At 42.2% G+C, this 18,854-nt stretch overlaps 1 protein-coding gene across 7 annotated transcripts in view; it reads left to right on the top strand.

Annotated features, from left to right (window-relative positions):
• Positions 1-18,854, top strand: part of SEPTIN6 (septin 6) — a 150,002-nt gene that overhangs the window by 67,314 nt on the left and 63,834 nt on the right. For all 7 annotated transcript variants that reach the window (XM_068251096.1, XM_068251099.1, XM_068251093.1 and 4 more), the window contains exon 2: positions 6,883-6,997. In XM_068251096.1, the coding sequence (XP_068107197.1) occupies positions 6,883-6,997 (115 nt within the window). The remainder of the gene's footprint in view (positions 1-6,882; positions 6,998-18,854) is intronic.

Raw genomic sequence — 18,854 nt, 5'->3', positions numbered from 1 at the left:
TTGCCAATATATATGCATACCAGCACGTTTATTATTTTCCTTGTATTCGTGTTACGTTGATACATCAGTGTCGCTGATATATACGTACACGAACTGTTTATATCCTGTGTTCAGTTAATCAGTTTTCCAGCACGTTTTGGTAGTTTGCGCGTATCGTGACCACCCGTGCTGAGCTAGTATCCTGCTCCTGGTCCTGTTGGTGGATTGCGTTCATCTCTGCGAGGAGATAACGAATCCTTCTGAATCCTGTCCTGTTGCCGTTTGTGGATTGCGTTCATCTCTGCGAAGAGATAGCGAATCCTTCTGAGTCCTGTTCCCTGTATTACTCCAGTCCTAGTCAGCGTTCCTGCTTATGTCATATATCGGTTCATTGCCGATATATATACATATGTTAGTCAGACGTTACAAATAGTTTCATTGATAGCTGTAATTGTAATACGCTAGGAAAACATACTTATTGTATATTTGTCTGTGTTACGTTCATCTATCTTGATCCTGCTATTTCCTGACTATCCTGTCCTGTCTTTGTGAGGCACGCCATCGCTGTAAACGCATTGGCTGCCTCATTCCAGTCTGTCTTGTTGTGGACACTTGCTGTCACTAAGTAGTGGCTAGTTAAGCAAGCGTTCATTCTGTCTACCTTCCCTGATCTCCTCAGTTCTGGTTTATGCGCTCAGCGCTACTTTGCGCTGAGACGTTATAGCGAAAGCATTGGTTGTGGCTGTCGGATCTGCACCGGCTCTGTGCGCCATAATCTCCTATTGGAGTCAGTCCTCCCCTCCACTATACTAGGGATAGCCTGTTTCCTTGTGCTAGTGTGTGTACCTCCTCCACGCCAGCTCATGCGTTGCATGCTGACTGTGGAGAATACACCACCAAGCCTTACAGCATACCATTCTATTCCTTATTTTCTCCTGTGCCCCTCTGTGCTGTTTCTGCCACTCCCTGCTGCAATCCTGGCTTGTAATTAACAGTTTTAGGCAGTGTTTACAAACAAACTAACCAGCTTGTAATAGGCTCACATAAACAGTGTGTGTGAGTCATACAGAGTGTGCAGGGGGCCTGCAGAGGGTGTGTATTGCTTCTATCCAATCACAAGCAGCCCTGCACATTCCACACATTCAAGCCTTAGCCTGACAGACACGACAGAGGAAAGGAGATAAGATTTATTACAGAGACAGTGCAATTAGGAAAGGCTGCAGTAAGCCAGAGCACATTAGAACAGGCATAGGAACTTATAGGATAGAAGAACTAAGGCTGAAACATTTGTTACAGAGTCTCTTTAAGCCAGATAACCACATCCAATTTTGCCACTTCCATGTAGTGGGAGAGCTTGACTACACAATCTTTTCATAGTACTCAAAATCTGTAGGCTCACAATCTACATGGATGTGGGAACAGGGCTGGTTCAAGTCACAGTGGGGCCCTGGGGCAAAATTAACCTGGGGGCCTCCTCACCCAGCACATTCAACCCCAGGGCTCCTAAGCCAGCTGCTGCCGCCCTCCAGTTCACCCCCTTCAAATATGCTGTGTTCCCCAAGATCCCTGCACTGTTTTTGTCAGAATAGCAACTTGCCTATCCCGGCGCACTGCTTCAATCATGCTCCTTGTCTTCATCCCCGCTACCTATTTTCCATGACTCAGTGCTTGCATAATAACTAGTCGTGGAGAAAAGGCAGACAGTGGGGATGAGGAAAGGGAGCATGAATAAAGCAGCGTGCCGGGATAGGTGACTTGCAATTCATGACAAATCAGTGCAGGAATCTCAGAAGGCACAAGTCAGGGGGAGACCTGGGGGGCCCTGCAGTGCTCAGGGGCCCTGGGGCAATTGCCCCTTTTGCCTCTATAGTAGCGCCGCCCTGTGTGGGAAAATAAGCCAGTGATTGTCCAATCAAAATGGCAGCAGACTGTTTTCTGTCCAGACTCCTACCCCACCACATCGTCACATGTAGAGATGGGCAATGAGACGCTAACTCTTCTGGCTTGCTTGCATATTTAATGCTAGTCAATTTAATTTGAGCCACTTACAATTGACAAATTGCATTTGATTGGCCTGAATTAAACCTTCTTTTAATTTGCATGCAACTATGACCAACTCTTATCTCCATATTTTGCTCAAGGTCAGTGATTAAGAGCCTCTCTTTGACATTGGTTTTGCTTTAAAAGGCTTCATTATTTTATCTTTTTTAAATAAATAATGCCATCTACCCAGACATTGCGGTGGTCACTTCAGCCTAAACAAACATGCTGTCATTAAGTTACATTAGTTATGTTAATTAAAATAGATAGGTAATATAATCTCTTAACCTACTGTTTTAAAAGAGCAGGCAAATGTTTGTGATTTCATGGGGCAGCCATCTTTGTCATGGGGGCAGCCATCTTTTTGGTTGAAAGGAGGTGACATGGAGCAGGAGACAGTTCCAACTGTCCTGTGTCCTGATCACCCTTCCCAGTTGTTAGGCAACGAGAACAGCATCATCAGAAATTCCATCATGCTTTGCACAGTATCAGAGGAAAAATGCCCAGTTTTCTTTGATGGGCGGAGCTTAGCTTCTGTGTAGCCCAAAAATGAGGCTTGGATAAGAAAAATAAAATTCTGATGCTGTGAAACTGTTAAAGAAACACCAACCCTTTTCAGTGCTGCTGAGTAGATTTTTAGTCTGGAGGTTTACTTCAAGGTACCCATACACTACGTTGATTTCCCATTGAAATACAGCAGATTCGATTACAGTCATCAAATCTGCTGTGAAAAAACGTTAATGCAAATGTTTACTGATCTACCAATTTTTTTTTTTTCCACTGAAATCGATTCAGTCGATCTATCCAGGCGGAAAATTTCGCTCAATCTCCAGTGGGTCTGGTACTGGCGTCTGATACGGCGACAACTGACAAAGCCATACATCCTCTCCATCGGCACGAGTCCCCGGGTCCCTCTCACTTCCGCCGTCTTCTTCTTCTTCACTTCCTGTCCCGTCCTGTGAGAAGGCGAAGTTCACAGTAGAGGGCGCTATACTCTTTGAACTTCTGCTTGTCACAGGACAGGAAGTGAAGTGGAGACTGAGGGGGATGCTGGAAGAAGGGACAGCTCTGACTCGCGCCGGCGGACAGGTGATGTATTGCAGCTGGCCGGGGGAGCAGGGGCAGCAAGGCAGGCAGCAGTGGATGTTCCACAGGTTGTGAATCTATTCCATGCTGAAATATATTCAAAATAGGTGTGCAGTGTATGGGCAGCCAATAGATCCTTCTCTGATCAGATTTGATCAGAGAGGGATCTATCTGTTGGTCGATATGGTGACAAACGACCAGTGTATGGGCAGCCTTTAGAAATTAGTAAAGGGAAAGTAGTAACAATAGCTTCATGCTTTTACATTTTTGTTAGCTGGGTGTTTCCACTCTTAAGCCTCGTACAAGCTTGAGGGCCCTTGCACACTGCGGTGTGTCAAATTGACGCACTGCAGCCTAATGTAACCCTATGGGGTAGTTCCCACTTTTCACATTGCGGTACGCTGCACTGGAAGTGCCTAATCTACTGCTAGCGCAGAACTACATTACCGTGCGGGATCCGTGGTGATCTGTGACGGCTCGGAAGTCATGTTAGTCTTTGGCGACACAGGCTTTTTTCAAGAGTTTGCGGCGCAGAAGCGTATTTTTTGCAATATGCTTCCGCATACCCGAAGCAGGTAGTGACTGTAAGCATGCATCACTTCCTGCTTGGCTGTTGACCAGACAGGGAACACAGCGTACTAACGCGGTGTTCCCTGAAGGCCTGTTGTTGGCGGTGCGGCGGGTGCAACTGGCCTTGCAGCGTGAAACTGGCTTTAGACTTCTGTCACCCTGCAGGATAGTGATGCATTCTGTCACTCTGGAAGGAGGTGGAGGGATGGAGCACTGGATGAAAGAGGGGGCGGAGCAAGGCAGAGAACAATAGCATTGGGCTTCACTTGGGCGAGATGATCCGGCATGCCGATACAGGGCCGCTGTACACATCTTGACCATTACCTATTAAAGTGACACTGAAGCGAAAAAAAACTTATGATATACCGTAATTAATTGGTTGTGTAGTACAGATAATTAATAGAACGTTAATAGCAAAGAAAATTGCGTCATAATTTTTTTTTCAGGTATAGAGTTTATTTATTTTTGTATTTTTTTTGTTGTATTTTTTTTTTCTGTAATAACCTTGCATCATTCTCTAATAACTGCAGTTTCCACAACACACTCAGCATTTTAAATTATTTCACAGAGAAGGCTAATGGACCTTTGAACTTTTCTCTGCAGACAAAGCATAAACAAAGAAGAAACCACGAGACAGTTGAAATAAGTGCTTTAAAAGACAGTGCTGTCCACAACTTTATTAAAGTCACAGAGCTCACAAAAGCTGTTTTAAAGAGACACTGAAGCGAAAAAAAAATATGATATTATGATTTGTATGTGTAGCACAGCTAAGAAATAAAACATTAAGATCAGGCACATCAGTGTAATTGTTTCCAGTACAGGAAGAGTTAAGAAACTCCAGTTATCTCTATGCAAAAAAGCCATTAATCTCTACGACTTTCAAAGTCCTGGAGAGGGCTGTCTTCTGACTTTTATTATCTCAACTCTAAGGGCTTGTTTCCACTGTTGCGACGCGATTTCGGCCGCATTCCGACGCTTGTAAAAACGCATGCGGATGTGTTTCCACATGCGTTTTTACCCGCGATTTCGCCTGCGAGTGCCATGCGAAATTAACCATGACACTGCCAGGGCTAAATAAAATTGAAAAAGGTGCGAAATCGCGGGTAAAAACGCATGTAACAAACGCATGCGTTTTTACTATTAAATACATTCGCGGCGATTCGCACGGATTCCCGACGCAGGCGAAATCGTTGGCTCTTTTGTGCGTTTTTTTCACGCTGAAAAAAACGCACCTCAACAACGCTACAGTGGAAACAGGCCCATCCACTTGTATTACATGTGCGGATCTGCATGCGTTGGACGCATGCAGATTCGCGATAGTGGAAACGAGCCCTTAGTGAACAGTTTTCTTTTTATCTGCCAGAGGAGAGGTCATTAGTTCACAGACTGCTCTGAAAGAATCATTTTGAATGCAGAGTGTTATGTAATCTGCACATATTAGAGAATGATGCAATGTTAGAAAACACACTATATACCTGAAAATTAAAAATATGAGTATTTTCTTTGCTGCTAATCTTCTAGTAATTATTCATAGTACACAACCAATTCATTATATCGTATTTTTTTTTTCGCTTCAGTGTCTCTTTAAATAGATAACTGAAGTTTTTTTTTTTAACTCTTCCAGTAAAGTAAACAATATGAGACTCATCTGTGCTAATAAGGCCTTATTTCTTAGCAGTACTACCCATGCAAATTATATCATAAGTTTACTTTCACTTCAGATTCCCTTCAAGAGTTTACCAATCGCTGTAGCAGCTGATGTGGGTATATTGTCTCTGCACTTTGTGACCAGACATTTGTGCTTAAAGGGAACCTGAACTGAGAAGCATATGGAGGCTGCCATATTTATTTTTAAAGAATCCAGTTGCCTGGCTTACTAACAAACACAGAACATTTATATTGCGCTTTTCTCCTGGCGGACTCAAAGCGCCAGAGCTGCAGCCACTAGGACGCGCTCTATAGGCAGTAGCAGTGTTAGGAAGACTTGCCCAAGGTCTCCTACTGAATAGGTGCTGGCTTACCGAACAGGCAGAGCCGAGATTCGAACCCTGGTCTCCTGTGTCAGAGGCTGAGCCCTTAACCATTACACTATCCAGCTACTGAGCTTTCTGGCCCCTGCCTGTGGTGTCTGAATCAAATACCTGGAACAAGCATACAGCTCATCTTGTTAGGCTTCAGTCAGGAACATCTGATCTGCATCCTTGTTTAGGGTCTATGGCTAAACATATTCGAGGCAGAGGATCGACAGGACAGCCACGCAATGTGCATTGTTTAAAAGTAAATAGATGTCAGCCTCCATATCACTCTCACCTCAAGTACTTTTTTTTTTTTTTTCTTTTTTAATTGAGTGGAGGAGCTCAGCTGAGGGATACAGAGATTCTCCTGTGTGGGGATGGGGAAAATCGGTGAGTATAAATAGGAGCAGAACCTGCTGGGGCAGTAACTATACCTGTATGTATGAAAGGTGTGTTATTGTACCTTGTCATATCCATAATGGATAAAGGGGTGTCAAGTGTTTTTAGGGTATGGTACTAAATTAAGTATTGCTGATTTCATGATTTGTAGTTCCCCTCAGATGTCCATCATAATTGAGAATGCTATATATCTATTGTTCTACGCTGATATCCGTCCTTGCCCTCCATTACAGGTTTGAGTCCCGTTCACACTGTCAGTTGACCTGCATTTTAACACAGCAGAGCACTCATGCAGAATGGACATACAGAAAGTGTCCATGCTTTCCTATGAGGCCTTGGACGCACATTTGTTGCATTTTGCTGCAGAAAAGCTTTGACGCACCCATTTTTCTAGATAGCAGATTAAGTTGCCGTTCATTTGCTGTGGGTCTGTAGTGGAGACATGCCATTCTGTACATCAGACACTGCAATGGACCCTGCACCGTAAGGCAATGCACCACTTATATCTGAGCACTGTCCCTAGGGTAGCCGAGTATTGTACTGCGTTGGCCTTAATTAACTTTTTTACAGATGTCTGGAAAACTGCATCTAGGACAACTTCTGCTGTAAAACTTGAATAGAATTTCTTTTTGTACCTGTACCCGGAGGTTTGACTGTCCGCAGGGGAAATTTCATCTGGAACTTTTTCATTTTTAAAAAGAACTTTAAAAAAGCTTTACTGTAAGTTTCTATAGCATAAATGTAAGTATTTCAGGAAATGAGACTAAATCATTGCTTCTGTTATTTTTTTCAGGGCGAGGGGTGCCGTACTATTCCTCTTTCTGGGCATGTGGGATTTGACAGCCTGCCGGACCAGCTGGTTAACAAATCAATTAATCATGGCTTTTGTTTCAATATCCTTTGTGTGGGTGAGTATTTACAGACATGCTGACTTTGTTAGTAGAGGCAGCAGTCCAATAGCTTGAGCATAAATAGCACCAGAGGAGCAAAAATTCCGTAACTGTGCTGAAAATGAGACTATTCAGTGGATGGCTATTAATGAATACAGTGCATTGTATGCATGACTTGTTTACTACCAGAGACATTGAGCATTGTAACCAGTGCGACTCAACATCATGACATGCCAGCTTTATTTTAGAATACTGGGAAGTGTGTGTGTGTGTGTGTGTGTGTGTGTCTCTGTGTTATCTTACATAACTTGCTCTGTGTGCTGTAAGATATTTTTATTTTATTTTGGTGGGAAGCTGTGTAAAAGTATGTCCTTCTACAGATGCCCCTAACTGTGTTCCTGGATGTTATCTATTCCTGTTAATCGCCTTGATATTTGGATCCTGGGAAGAGTAGAGAGAAATGACTACCTTGTCTTAACTGGTGATGAAGTGAAGATGAGTTTAAGCAGCCCATACACTCAGCCGATTTTCTGATCGATCAATCGATTGCAAATCGGTTGGCCAATCGACCGATCGACGGCCGATTTCGATGGATTTCCATCGAACTTGCAGGGTGGAAAATTTAGGTCGATCTGATGAGATTGCTTATCAGTTTGCATTGGCCTTAATGGAAATCTGATGGCAAAAAAATGCCATCAGATCGAATTTCAATAGATTTCAAACTGAAATCTATTGGAATTCTATCCTGGTAAAAAATGTTCTAAAAACGCATCAGATAGATCATCAGATGCATTTCTTATCTATCTGCTGCCAATCTGACGAGTGTATGGGCACCTTTATACAGATCCGTTTTACCTCAGGGGTTTCAGAACATTGCTAAAGCTATGTAGGAAGTTGTCAGAGTGGTGTGCGCACAGTTATCGTCAATGCGTTGTTGGAAATAATCTTCCTTCTACCTTCAGACTTGAAGTTTGCATATTGAAAGGGTTACAACGCAGACAATTTATTTTAATAATGGCTACTGTCATAAATATACAGTACTTTAGTCATTTAGCAGGTTCTGTTCTAGGCCTCTTCCAGGTTGAAGGCCATTAAATGAACATAAATGATCTTGAAAGTTGGCCTTTAAGATAAATAAAAAGCTTGCTACAGGTGTGTGTAGTGTGCATGGGGCTACACTCGCACAGCCACTAATTCTGAACATTATTGCCAAGCCAAGTTTGGAAAGTCCTGCCACCTAATACAGTGTTCTCCCCCAGGCTCTTTTAGCTGGGTGCTCCACCTGGCTAATTTTGGTGAGCCCCTGGCTGTCATTGGCTTGCCTCCTCCTATGCGGTAAGCAGAGAAGCACCGGCCCTGTATTCTCCCGTGTCACCCACCCGGCTACTTTTTCATGCCACCCGGCTGGAAAAAAATTCTGGGGAGAACACTGTAATAACATGCAAATGCTTACTAGCAAAGATTTAAGGATCACGTATGGGTTGGATTTATGGGTATTTTGTCATGTCAGAATTCAGAAATACACTTTATAAGTTGGATATATGTATGAGGAAATAATTGCGTCTTGAGCACCCTTTTATTACAGATGAATTTAAATTGTTGGGTGTTATGACAAAGTAAAGGACAGTGTACTTTCTTTACCAGAGCTACTCTTTACTCAGTAAGTCTACTCCGTAAGTCACTTGACCTAGCTTTGGTTTGTGGACATATTATTATTATTATTATTGTTATTGTTATTATTGTTATTATTATTATTATATGGATTATGTTAGTCTACTACAAACTACCAAGCAGGGAATTGTATTTTGAGGTTTGGTGATTCATAAACCGAGCTCTGTAAACTTCTAACTTAATTGGCCCTATACTATATACTATATATAGCACCATGGCAATAGACGGACACAGAATAACTGCCAGAGGCATATTTTTTTACACGATAAGAAGTAATGTTTAATGTGAGCCTGCCTGTTTCCATGAAACAGAAATGTTCAATAAAACATGGATGCAGTTTCTTGCCCAGAAAATATTTTCTACTGTTTTTATCCAAACACGTGAAGACTGAAGTTTTTTTAATTGCTGAAGTAGTCAAAAAATTGCAAATACATATGTATGTGCCCTGCACTGGCAATCATCAGTCAATATGGTGGGTGCACAAAAGTCAGTGAGGGTAGATGCCATCTTAAGGAGAAACTTTGGCGCTCTGTGATAGTCAATTGGTAATGCAGTGTATCCACAGGCAGCATAATGTACCATTGCAGGTGAAGTCGCCGGATTGTGCACACTGGATCACGAAATACTGTCTAAACCATTGCATTGATGAACAGATCTGGGTGGTGTTGAAACGTTGGCATTTTCACCTCAATAAAGTGACTATAACAGACTGCCAACTCTGACCCCTCAATTACGCTCTGTTCCCTTTAAAGATTTAAACACTTTAAATTTGACCCCTGGGTTGGCCTTTGATGCTATAGGAGGGCGTCCTCTGCAAGGGTTACTGGTTGATTTGGGAGTAAGTTTAGCCAGGAAGCTTATTAGAAAATGGAAAAGTTTGGAACCTTTTTTTCACTTGGGAAGTGGAAGGGGGAGATCTCAACCTTTCTGAGTAATAGGGTGTTGGAGGGTAATGATGATGAGAAGGTGGAGATGACCGGCGCTACAAAATGGACTGCTATGAAATGGATTTGGGAAAAGTGTACCAGTTAATTTTGAGTTTCTTTCTTTCAAAGAGGTTAAACACAAAAACTATTATGCAAGATGGCTGCTTCCACACTAACTTATGAGCTTAGCAGGAATTGTAATCTTCACATAGATGACATTAATTTAGGTCAAAGTCGGGTACAATAATCCTATAGTCTGCAAAGGGTTGGGAGACAGGCATTAAAGAAAACCTAAAGTGAAAAAAAAAAAGCCCGTTTACTTACCTTGTGCCTCTTCCAGCCTCTTGAAGTATTCCTTGTCCCGCACCGTCAACCAGCACACCGCCATTCTTTCGGTGTCCCCCTCCAACAGTGGATACGCGGCCGCGTGCTGCTCACGTCCTCTATTGCGCTCCCGTGTCTGAGATTGCTCTGTGTTTGCGCAGTAAGCAGAAATTGCTACCATGCATGTGCAGAGCTCTCCTGGCCGCAGGCGTGTGATAGAGCAGTTTTTCCATCATTTTATTGGTATGTACCCCTATTAAAACCCTGTACTCACCAAGTACCCCCTAGCATAGTAAACATTATCACAGGTACACCTTGAAAAATATATATTTAATCCTAGTACATGATACTTGGTTCCTAAACCATTTCCAAGCATTTACTATTGCTTTTAATTAGCTAAAATACAAATCTGGTGTTTAAGATTTATAATTTTCTTAAACTCTAAATTTGTTGTTCTTGGTTAAGTATATCACGTCTGAGTACCCCCTGGAACCATCAGAAGTACCCCCTGGGGTACGCATACCACACGTTGAGAACCTAGGTGAGAGAGGACGCGCACAGAAAGCGCATGCTGGTCAGTGGGATTACGGAAGGGGACAGCATTTTAATAGGTATAATCTGCCTTCTAATCTGCCAGATATTGGCTTCAATTCATCAAAGGGTGTTCGATAACAAAATCCCAGTCCTTAAAATACCGCATTTGGTATTTTACACTTCACTGTGCTAATTCATCAATATTTTCACACGTGGTAGATGTTCGGTAAGTTACCGAAGAGGTCCGTGCAGTGAGGGCATTACAATAGGAAAGAGGCAGCACCGACATCCCTATACATGTGCCTTTTATATTTGTTGTGCTGCCTCTGCTCTTGCTGAATCTGTCTCATTAGTCTTAAGTTTCTATTTACTTCACTTGCCACAGCTTAGATGAACTGCTGAGAAACATTACACATTCCCTGCTTAGGTCATTTTGCCACGAGCTCCCACTTGCATCCCTGCATATTTAAACAGGCACTCAAGGGGTTACACTACCGAAGGGTGCCTGGAAAATAACTTTAATTATTTTCTCTCCCCTGGCTGCCTGGGGGGGGGGGTCTGTTCCACCCAAAAAGCCTGGCCAACCTATCAGCAGCACTTGCAGGGGACAGGGGAGGTTTCTATTAGCTGCCTACTCCTGTCACACACAGAGAAGGCATTCCAAGCTCCTTATCGACAGGGGAGAGCTGAACCGCACATGTTATAGAATGCTGTGAGCTTGATGAATTAACATTTGCTGACATTTTACTGACGTGTTGAGGTAATCACTTAACAAGTCGGTAATTTATCTCTCTGCACAGGAATGTCTGCTTCTCATGCGGTAACTGCTTTGATGAATTAACAGTTTACTAAGTGCTCCGTAAAGTCAGCTGTTTTCCGCATTACCGAATGCGGTAATGCTTGATGAATTGAAGCCATTGAGATCAGTAGTTTGGGATGGACATACAATATTTAGAGCTGTATGAAAACTTAACATATTACAATTAACTTCTAAATATCTGGGTTGCTCCAATTGCTGTGTATGTGTTCTACTTTGCTAGTTTCTAAATTACTTTAGGGAACAAGAAATTGCTAAATTTAGCTAGGTTATTATGGCAGCTTGGAGATTATTTTTTTTCTTTGCTCTTAATCTGTTTTACATATGTTGAAAAATCCATGACTTCACTCATAAGAGGAAGTGTTTTCCCATCCTTGGATTGGTGGCCTGTGGTTGCTGCCTTTTTATACAGATTTAACAAGGAAATGTAGTAATGAACAGGAGAGAAAATGTCCATAAGACTCATGCTGAATCTGATTTGTCAAAATACTTTTCCCATAAGTAGAAAAAGCTAAATGCTAGATAAGAGGCTTTGGTTTGCTATGCATAGGCTTATTATTATTATTGTATTTATAAAGCGCCAACATATTACGCAGCGTTGCACAATAGATAAAAGGGTTAACATGCAAGGTAGGACATACAGGAAACTTACAAAACAAGATCATGCAAATTATTTGATAATACAGTGTCATAGGTCAAAATAGAGATTGTTCAAGTCCACAAAAGGGGTGATTGTCAGTAAGATTGCATAATCAAGCTGGTAACACTAAGGGAGAGGGCCCTGCCAGAGGCTTACAATCTTAAGGGTGGGGGTGGAGACAATAGGTGTATCTGTTGAGAGGGTGTCTAACAACATATTATGGTGCTGGTGTAGGGGGGTATGCGAGCGTGAAGAGGTGAGTCTTGAGAGCTTGTGTGAAGGTATTAAAGGTGGGGGCGAGTCTGGTGGCTGGAGGGAGGGAGTTCCGTAGAGCAGATTATTGCGGGTGGACCGGGCATTCCAGAGACCACAGGAAACGGAGTGAAGGCTTAGGGGTAGGATGGATAGGAATAAGGTTATGCCAAGGGGGTGTGTGGGTAGAGTGTGGGGGGGAGGGTAGGGAGGTGCATGGGGGTTGAGGGCCAAAAGGGAGTCTAAAGACAGAAGGGGAGAGGGTGCGGGGAAACAGAAGGGGGACAAGGTGTAGAAGGAGGTGGAGGTAGAGCATGTGGTGATGGGTGATGGCAAGATGGGGAGGGAGATAGCTGGGAAATGGTGGAGGGGTCAGGGAGTTAATAGGAGGGAAGGGGTACATTTTGCACTAAAAGGGATACGGTAGGATGGGGTGTGGAGAGTGGAAGCATAGACAGGGGGACAGCAGATAGACCAAGATGAGATAAATGTCACCAATGATGTGGCTGAAGGGGTTCAGCAAAGTTGCATCAATAATCAATCTGGCAAGGAGCAGTCCATAGGGGATCAGCAGTGAAGTTGGTAGATCATCAATGATGACAAAAAAATCCAGCTGTGTGTGATTGGTAGATGGGGTGTCTGGTTGGTAATGGCGTAACTTATCTGGAGGTCGGCGATGGATCAGTTGGTGGGGAGTTCAGCACTGGAGCAGCCAGCGAAGATCAGCAGTGGTGTGGTTGGTGAGGCACGGTGAAACCATCAGTAATTTGGTAAGCGGGTGTGCAGTGCTTAAATTTAGCTGGCTGTATGTTTAGCTGGTTTATGTTCAATATGGTATTGAAGGTACTTCTATGCAGGGTGTAGAAAATCAGTAGATGAACAGCCCAGAGTTTTGTGCTAGTTCACTTCTGTTCCCTTCTGGCTCAATTCTGGTATAATTCCGTTTGTCTAATGTACCCTTAAAATTAATACCCTTTAAATGTATACACTGCTGACCAAGGTCATGCTGACTATATGATCTGCTAATATATCCCTGACTAGATAGATTCTAACAAGCAGACTGATTGCAGCTGTGAATATACTAGACACTAGACTCTAGCCACACAGGGGCAGGGCCAGTAGCAAATTGTGACTAATGAATTGAAATAGGCAAATGGTAACACAGGAAGAAGCCCCAATTATTAACATTTATAATTAAGCAGATTGATGCAGAATTTAGAATTTAAGCATACAGCTAGGACAATTGTTCAGTTGCATACCTGGAAGAGAAGAGTCATGAGGTCAGTACAGATGGGCATGGAGATTTCCAAGTGTAGATTAAATAATTCTGGTATAATTCGGTTTGTCTAAAGTACCCCTAAAATTAATACCCTTTAAATTTATACCCTTAAATGTATACACTGCTGACCAAGGTCATGCTTCATTAGAATCATCTGCCAGTGCCATCTGGAAGAGGGGGTGTGTCAGGAATATAGCAGCTAGTTATGAGGCTGATGATGTAAGGATAACAGGAACATATTTCTATCATTCACTGAAGTCCTCTTTAGATGCAAATGTAGGTCTATTGACCCACACACACAATCACATGAACTGTCCAGGAATCTAGCCTGGCATATCTACACCTTTGACATAACACAGCAGATTAGAAAAATGATAGAAATATGTTCCTGTTATCCTTGCATCATCAGCCGAGGGAAAAATAGGCATACTGTAAATGCAAAAGCATCCTTACTACCAGTGCCAAAAAGTTACCGAACAATATTGTCCCAAAATGTACTGTATATGTCATGCTAAATATCATACCATGATTGATGCTTAGTCTACTCTTGAGTGCTAGGAAAGCTGCAGTTTAAAGGGCAGTGTTCTCCCCAGGCTCTTTTAGCCAGGTGCTCCACCCAGCTAGTTTTGGTGAGCACCCGGCTGTCGTCGGTCCACCTCCTTCTCTGCTCTAAGCAGAGTTGTGCAGGGAAGCTTCGGCCCTGCATTCTCTCATCTCGCGCCACCCAGCTACTTTTTCATGCCACCCGGCTAGAAAAAATAATTCTGGGGAGAACACTAAAGGGTCTTCAATGTTCTGTCTTGAAAACTTGACTTAAAGGGACTCCGAGCAGTGCAGAAACTATGGAAAGATGCATATCATTTTAAAGCTCTCTTTTTCCTCTTTCCAATGATATATAAACTGCCGCCCTACGCCTTTTAGTTTTCGCTATTTTCGCGATTGAAATTGCCGCAGCCGTGATTTCAATCGCGAAAATAGAGAAAACTAAAAGGCGTAGGGTGACTATTTAGGTGTCTCCAGAAAGAGGAGAAAGAGAGCTTTAAAATGATATCCATATTTCCATAGTTACTTGTATTGCACAGGACGACACTTTCCCTAGTGTCAGCAGCTCCATTCAGCAGAATGGAGCTGCTGACTTTAGGAAAAAGTCGCCCTGTGTAATACAATGTAACTATGGAAAGATGGATATCATTTTAAAGCTCTCTTTCTCCTCTTTCTGGCGACACCTAAATCGTCACCCTACGCCTTTTAGTTTTCTCTATTTTCGCGGTTGAAATCACGGCTGCGGCAATTTCAATCGCGAAAATAGCGAAAACTAAAAGGCGTAGGGCGGCAGTTTATATATCATTGGAAAGAGGAAAAAGAGAGCTTTAAAATGATATGCATCTTTCCATAGTTTCTGCACTGCTCGGAGTCCCTTTAAAGTGTAACTGTCGAGCATAATATCAAAAATCAATTCTTTATTTTTATCTGGTAAACAAGTAATAAGCATGCTAACCAGGCAATCCAAAAGTTAAAATCTCTATTACTTGTTTATAAATGATCATTCCCCTGTTTACCTGACTCTTATTTGGTACGTTGCCGCAAAAAGGAAGTTGCAGGGCATGCTGGTTTTTTTGTTTGTTTTGTTTTTACTTTATTTCCTCTCAGACTAAACTAATGTACAGAAGGAAAAAAGGACAACCCACCATGCCCTGCAACTTCCTTTGTGCGGCAACGTACCAAATAAGAGTCAGGTAAACTGATCATTTATCAGCAAGAAAAGTAATAGTTATTTTAACTTTTGGATTGCCTGATTAGCATCCTTATTACTTGTTTACCAGATACAAATAAAGAATTGATTTTTGATTTTATGCCCGACAGTTACACTTTAAAGAGGAACTTTAACCAAGGATTAAACTTTATTCCAATCAGTAGCTGATGCCTCCTTTCCCACGAGAAATCTTTACCTTTTCTCATATAGATCAGGGGTCTCTGTATGGCTGATATTGTGGTGAAACCCCTTTCACAGTGTGATGTCATGACCATGGTCCTGACTTTTTTCTGTCTGTGACCCTTTTTGCGTTGTGGGAAATAACTTTTTCCAACTGCCAAGCAAGCAATATCACCCTCTATGCATAGATCTCTGTAATAAACGTTCTGTACAGATCACCTGGCAGGAGCGTGCTCCCGTATAATGTCAACTGTGATTAATTTCAGGATGTAAATTAGGGAGAGCAAAGATTTTACAATGGGGAAACACTGGCTAAATCTATAAACAAATAGTGTAAAAAATAAGCAAATGTATCATTCTATTTACCACAGTTCCTCCTTAACCAGTTCGCATTCAGTCGTTTTTCGCTTCATGCATCCGAACAATGTTCACCTCCCATTCATTAGCCTATAACTTTATTACTACTTATCACAATGAACTGATCTATATCTTGTTTTTTCCGCCACCAATTAGGCTTTCTTTGGGGGGTACATTTTACTAAGAGCCACTTTACTGTAAATGCATTTTAAAAGGAAGAATAAGAAGAAAACGGAAACAAATCATTATTTCTCACTTTTCGGCAATTATAGTTTTAAAATAATACATGCCTCCATAATTAAAACCCACGTATTGTATATGCCCATTTGTCCCGTTTATTACACCATTTAAATTATGTCCCTATCACAATGTATGGCGACAATATTTTATTTGGAAATAAAAGTGCATTTTTTCCGTTTTGCATTCATCACTATTTACAAGCTTATAATAAAAAAAAAAAAAAGAAATATTTCATCTTTACATAGATATTTAAAAAGTTTAGACCCTTAGGTAAATATTTGTGTTTTTTTTTTTTTTTTAATTGTAATGTTTTTTTTTTTTTTTAATTAAACATTTTATGTGGGTATTTTTGGGAGGGTGGGATTGAAATTGTATTTTTTTTGTAAATATATGTGTATTTTTATTTTTATTTAACATTTAGATGTAGTTTACTTTTTGGCCACAAGATGGCAGCCATGAGTTGTTTACAGTGACGTCACTCTAAGCGTACCACGTACGCTTAGAGCGACATAGGAAGCAGAAAAAGCGTAGCTTCCGAGAGAAGCTGTCGCTTTTTCTGCGGGGGAGAGGAATCAGTGATCGGGCACCGTTGCCCGATTCACTGATTCACTGGCTAACAAACCGCCGGCCGATCGCGCGCGTGCACGGCCGCGTGGACGCGCAGGAGCGCACATGGCTTCCTGGACGTGAGTTTCACGTCCAGGAATGTGAAATAGTTGAAGGGATACTGTAGGGGGGGGGGGGTCGGGGAAAATGAGCTGAACTTACCCGGGGCTTCTAATGGTCCCCCGCAGACATCCTGTGTTGGCGCAGCCACTCACCGATGCTCCGGCCCCACCTCCAGTTCACTTCTGGAATTTCTGACTTTAAAGTCAGAAAACCACTGCGCCTGCACGCCCGTGTCCTCGCTCCCGCTGATGTCACCAGGAGTGTACTGCCCAGACACAGACCATACTGGGCCTGCGCTGTGCGCTCTTGATGACATCAGCGGGATCGAGGACACGGCAACGCAGGCGATGAGGTTTTCAGACTTTACAGTCTGAAATTCTAGAAGTGAACCGGAGGCGGGGCCGGAGCATCGGTGAGTGACTGCGCCAACACAGGATGTCTGCGGGGGACCGTTAGAAGCCCCGGGTAAGTTCAACTCATTTTCCCCTGACCCCCCTACAGTATCCCTTTAAGCTTTGTTCATTCTGGAGCCAGTCTACTGAGGCTGTATCATTTGACTATTTAACAGTGGATATAAGACTTGACTCTGTGTGTAAAAAAAAAAAAAAAATAAAAAAAAAAAAAAAGTGAACATGGGATACCAGGGCTTTCTGAATACAAAGAAGTAGATTTGAGTAAATAAAGGCACGTACATACACCGTACTTTTGCAAACGATGGGTCCGTCAGACCCTCCTGTGGGGCGGTCGTTCTGCCGACAGTTGCACGTGAGTACAAGCTGTCGGCAGACTGATAAGACTGTTTTTGATTGATCCGCTAGTTGCTTGTACTCACATGCAACTGTCGGCAGAACGACCGCCCCACAGGAGGGTCAGAAGGACCCGTCATTTGCAAAAGTACGGTGTGTGTACGCGCCTTTACACTGATTTTCAGGAATCACAAGGTGCCTACATAATGGCAGTATTGTCTGATCACTCTAAAAGTGGTCATGTACATTTGAACCATAATATTCAATTTCCATTTTTTTAATAAAAATACTCCAATAGTATATAAAATTCAGTGTCTTAATAGGAAGTGGTACAGTAGCCTGGAGCTAGCATTAAATTCTTAATTCAGGTAACACCCTTTCGTTATTTCGTGTTTTTAGTTTTAAAGCTTTATTCCCTTTAAACATTTTTCATGTTAACATTAGGGCAGGTTATGATTGGGGGATGTTGGGGTGGGGATGGTCATCTGGTATGATTAGGTACATGTATCAAGTTATGACAAGGCTAATGACGGTATGGCCTTATAGGTCCATGAGGGTTGGGTACAGGTATTGGGTTCAGTTCAAGGCTTATGTAGTTTAGCTAGAAGGGTAGTGCTACATAACCCAGAGAGACATCAACACCATTGCTCATCACTGATATGAAGTCTGATATCTCTTTTATTTTGCATAATATGTATCCTGCTGACCTTTTCTAGATATATCGCTTATGGCATCTCGCATGCAATCTGTCATCTAGCACTTTTCTAGATATGTAGCCCATGACATCTAACATTGTTCCAGAAAGGATATTAGTCTATGGCCCCTTCCAAACTCCAGAGACTGTTTTTTGGGGGCTTGGAGGGGGTACCCAGTTAGCCTACCAGCATGTCTTTGGGTGGATACTCTCTAGATGCTCTTGTTTTCTCCCACAACCCAAACCTGAGGCGGACATGCACGGTTCATATAGACAATGTCCTTGACACAACGCAAACTCTAGAGCTGAAAAGCCAGGATTCTAACCACTTATCTTCTATGCTGAATAGCCCTTTAACTAACAAAGAAAGAACAGAAGGCTGCTTTCTTATTTGGGAACTAATGAACATTGCTTGTCTGCAGTGTTATTCTAGGTATAAGAGAGACACTTTTGCCATCAAAGGACAATTGTACTTTCTGTGCTCCTCTCTCAGAATTGAATATAAATGGGAAGACTAGGACTCCTGATGAAATCTATACAATGTTATGTTTAAGTGTGGAAGACCTATTAAATATGCCAGTATTAGATTTCATTTTGGTGGAAGAAAGCTACTTTATCACATCAGTTCTTCAAAACACATAGGATCCGATCCAGTTCACTTTTTCTCCTAGGTGATATTTTCACATCTCATAAATATCCAGCAAATATCCAGCAAACAAAAAATACTCATAATACTTTTTCATTTACACTGTGCTGAAAGGTTATTTGAAACCTAAGATGAAAAATTATCGCT

This window comes from Hyperolius riggenbachi, chromosome 8 (assembly GCF_040937935.1).
Source record: "Hyperolius riggenbachi isolate aHypRig1 chromosome 8, aHypRig1.pri, whole genome shotgun sequence".
Lineage (NCBI taxonomy): Eukaryota > Metazoa > Chordata > Amphibia > Anura > Hyperoliidae > Hyperolius > Hyperolius riggenbachi.
This window is presented reverse-complemented; position numbering and strand designations above follow the sequence as displayed.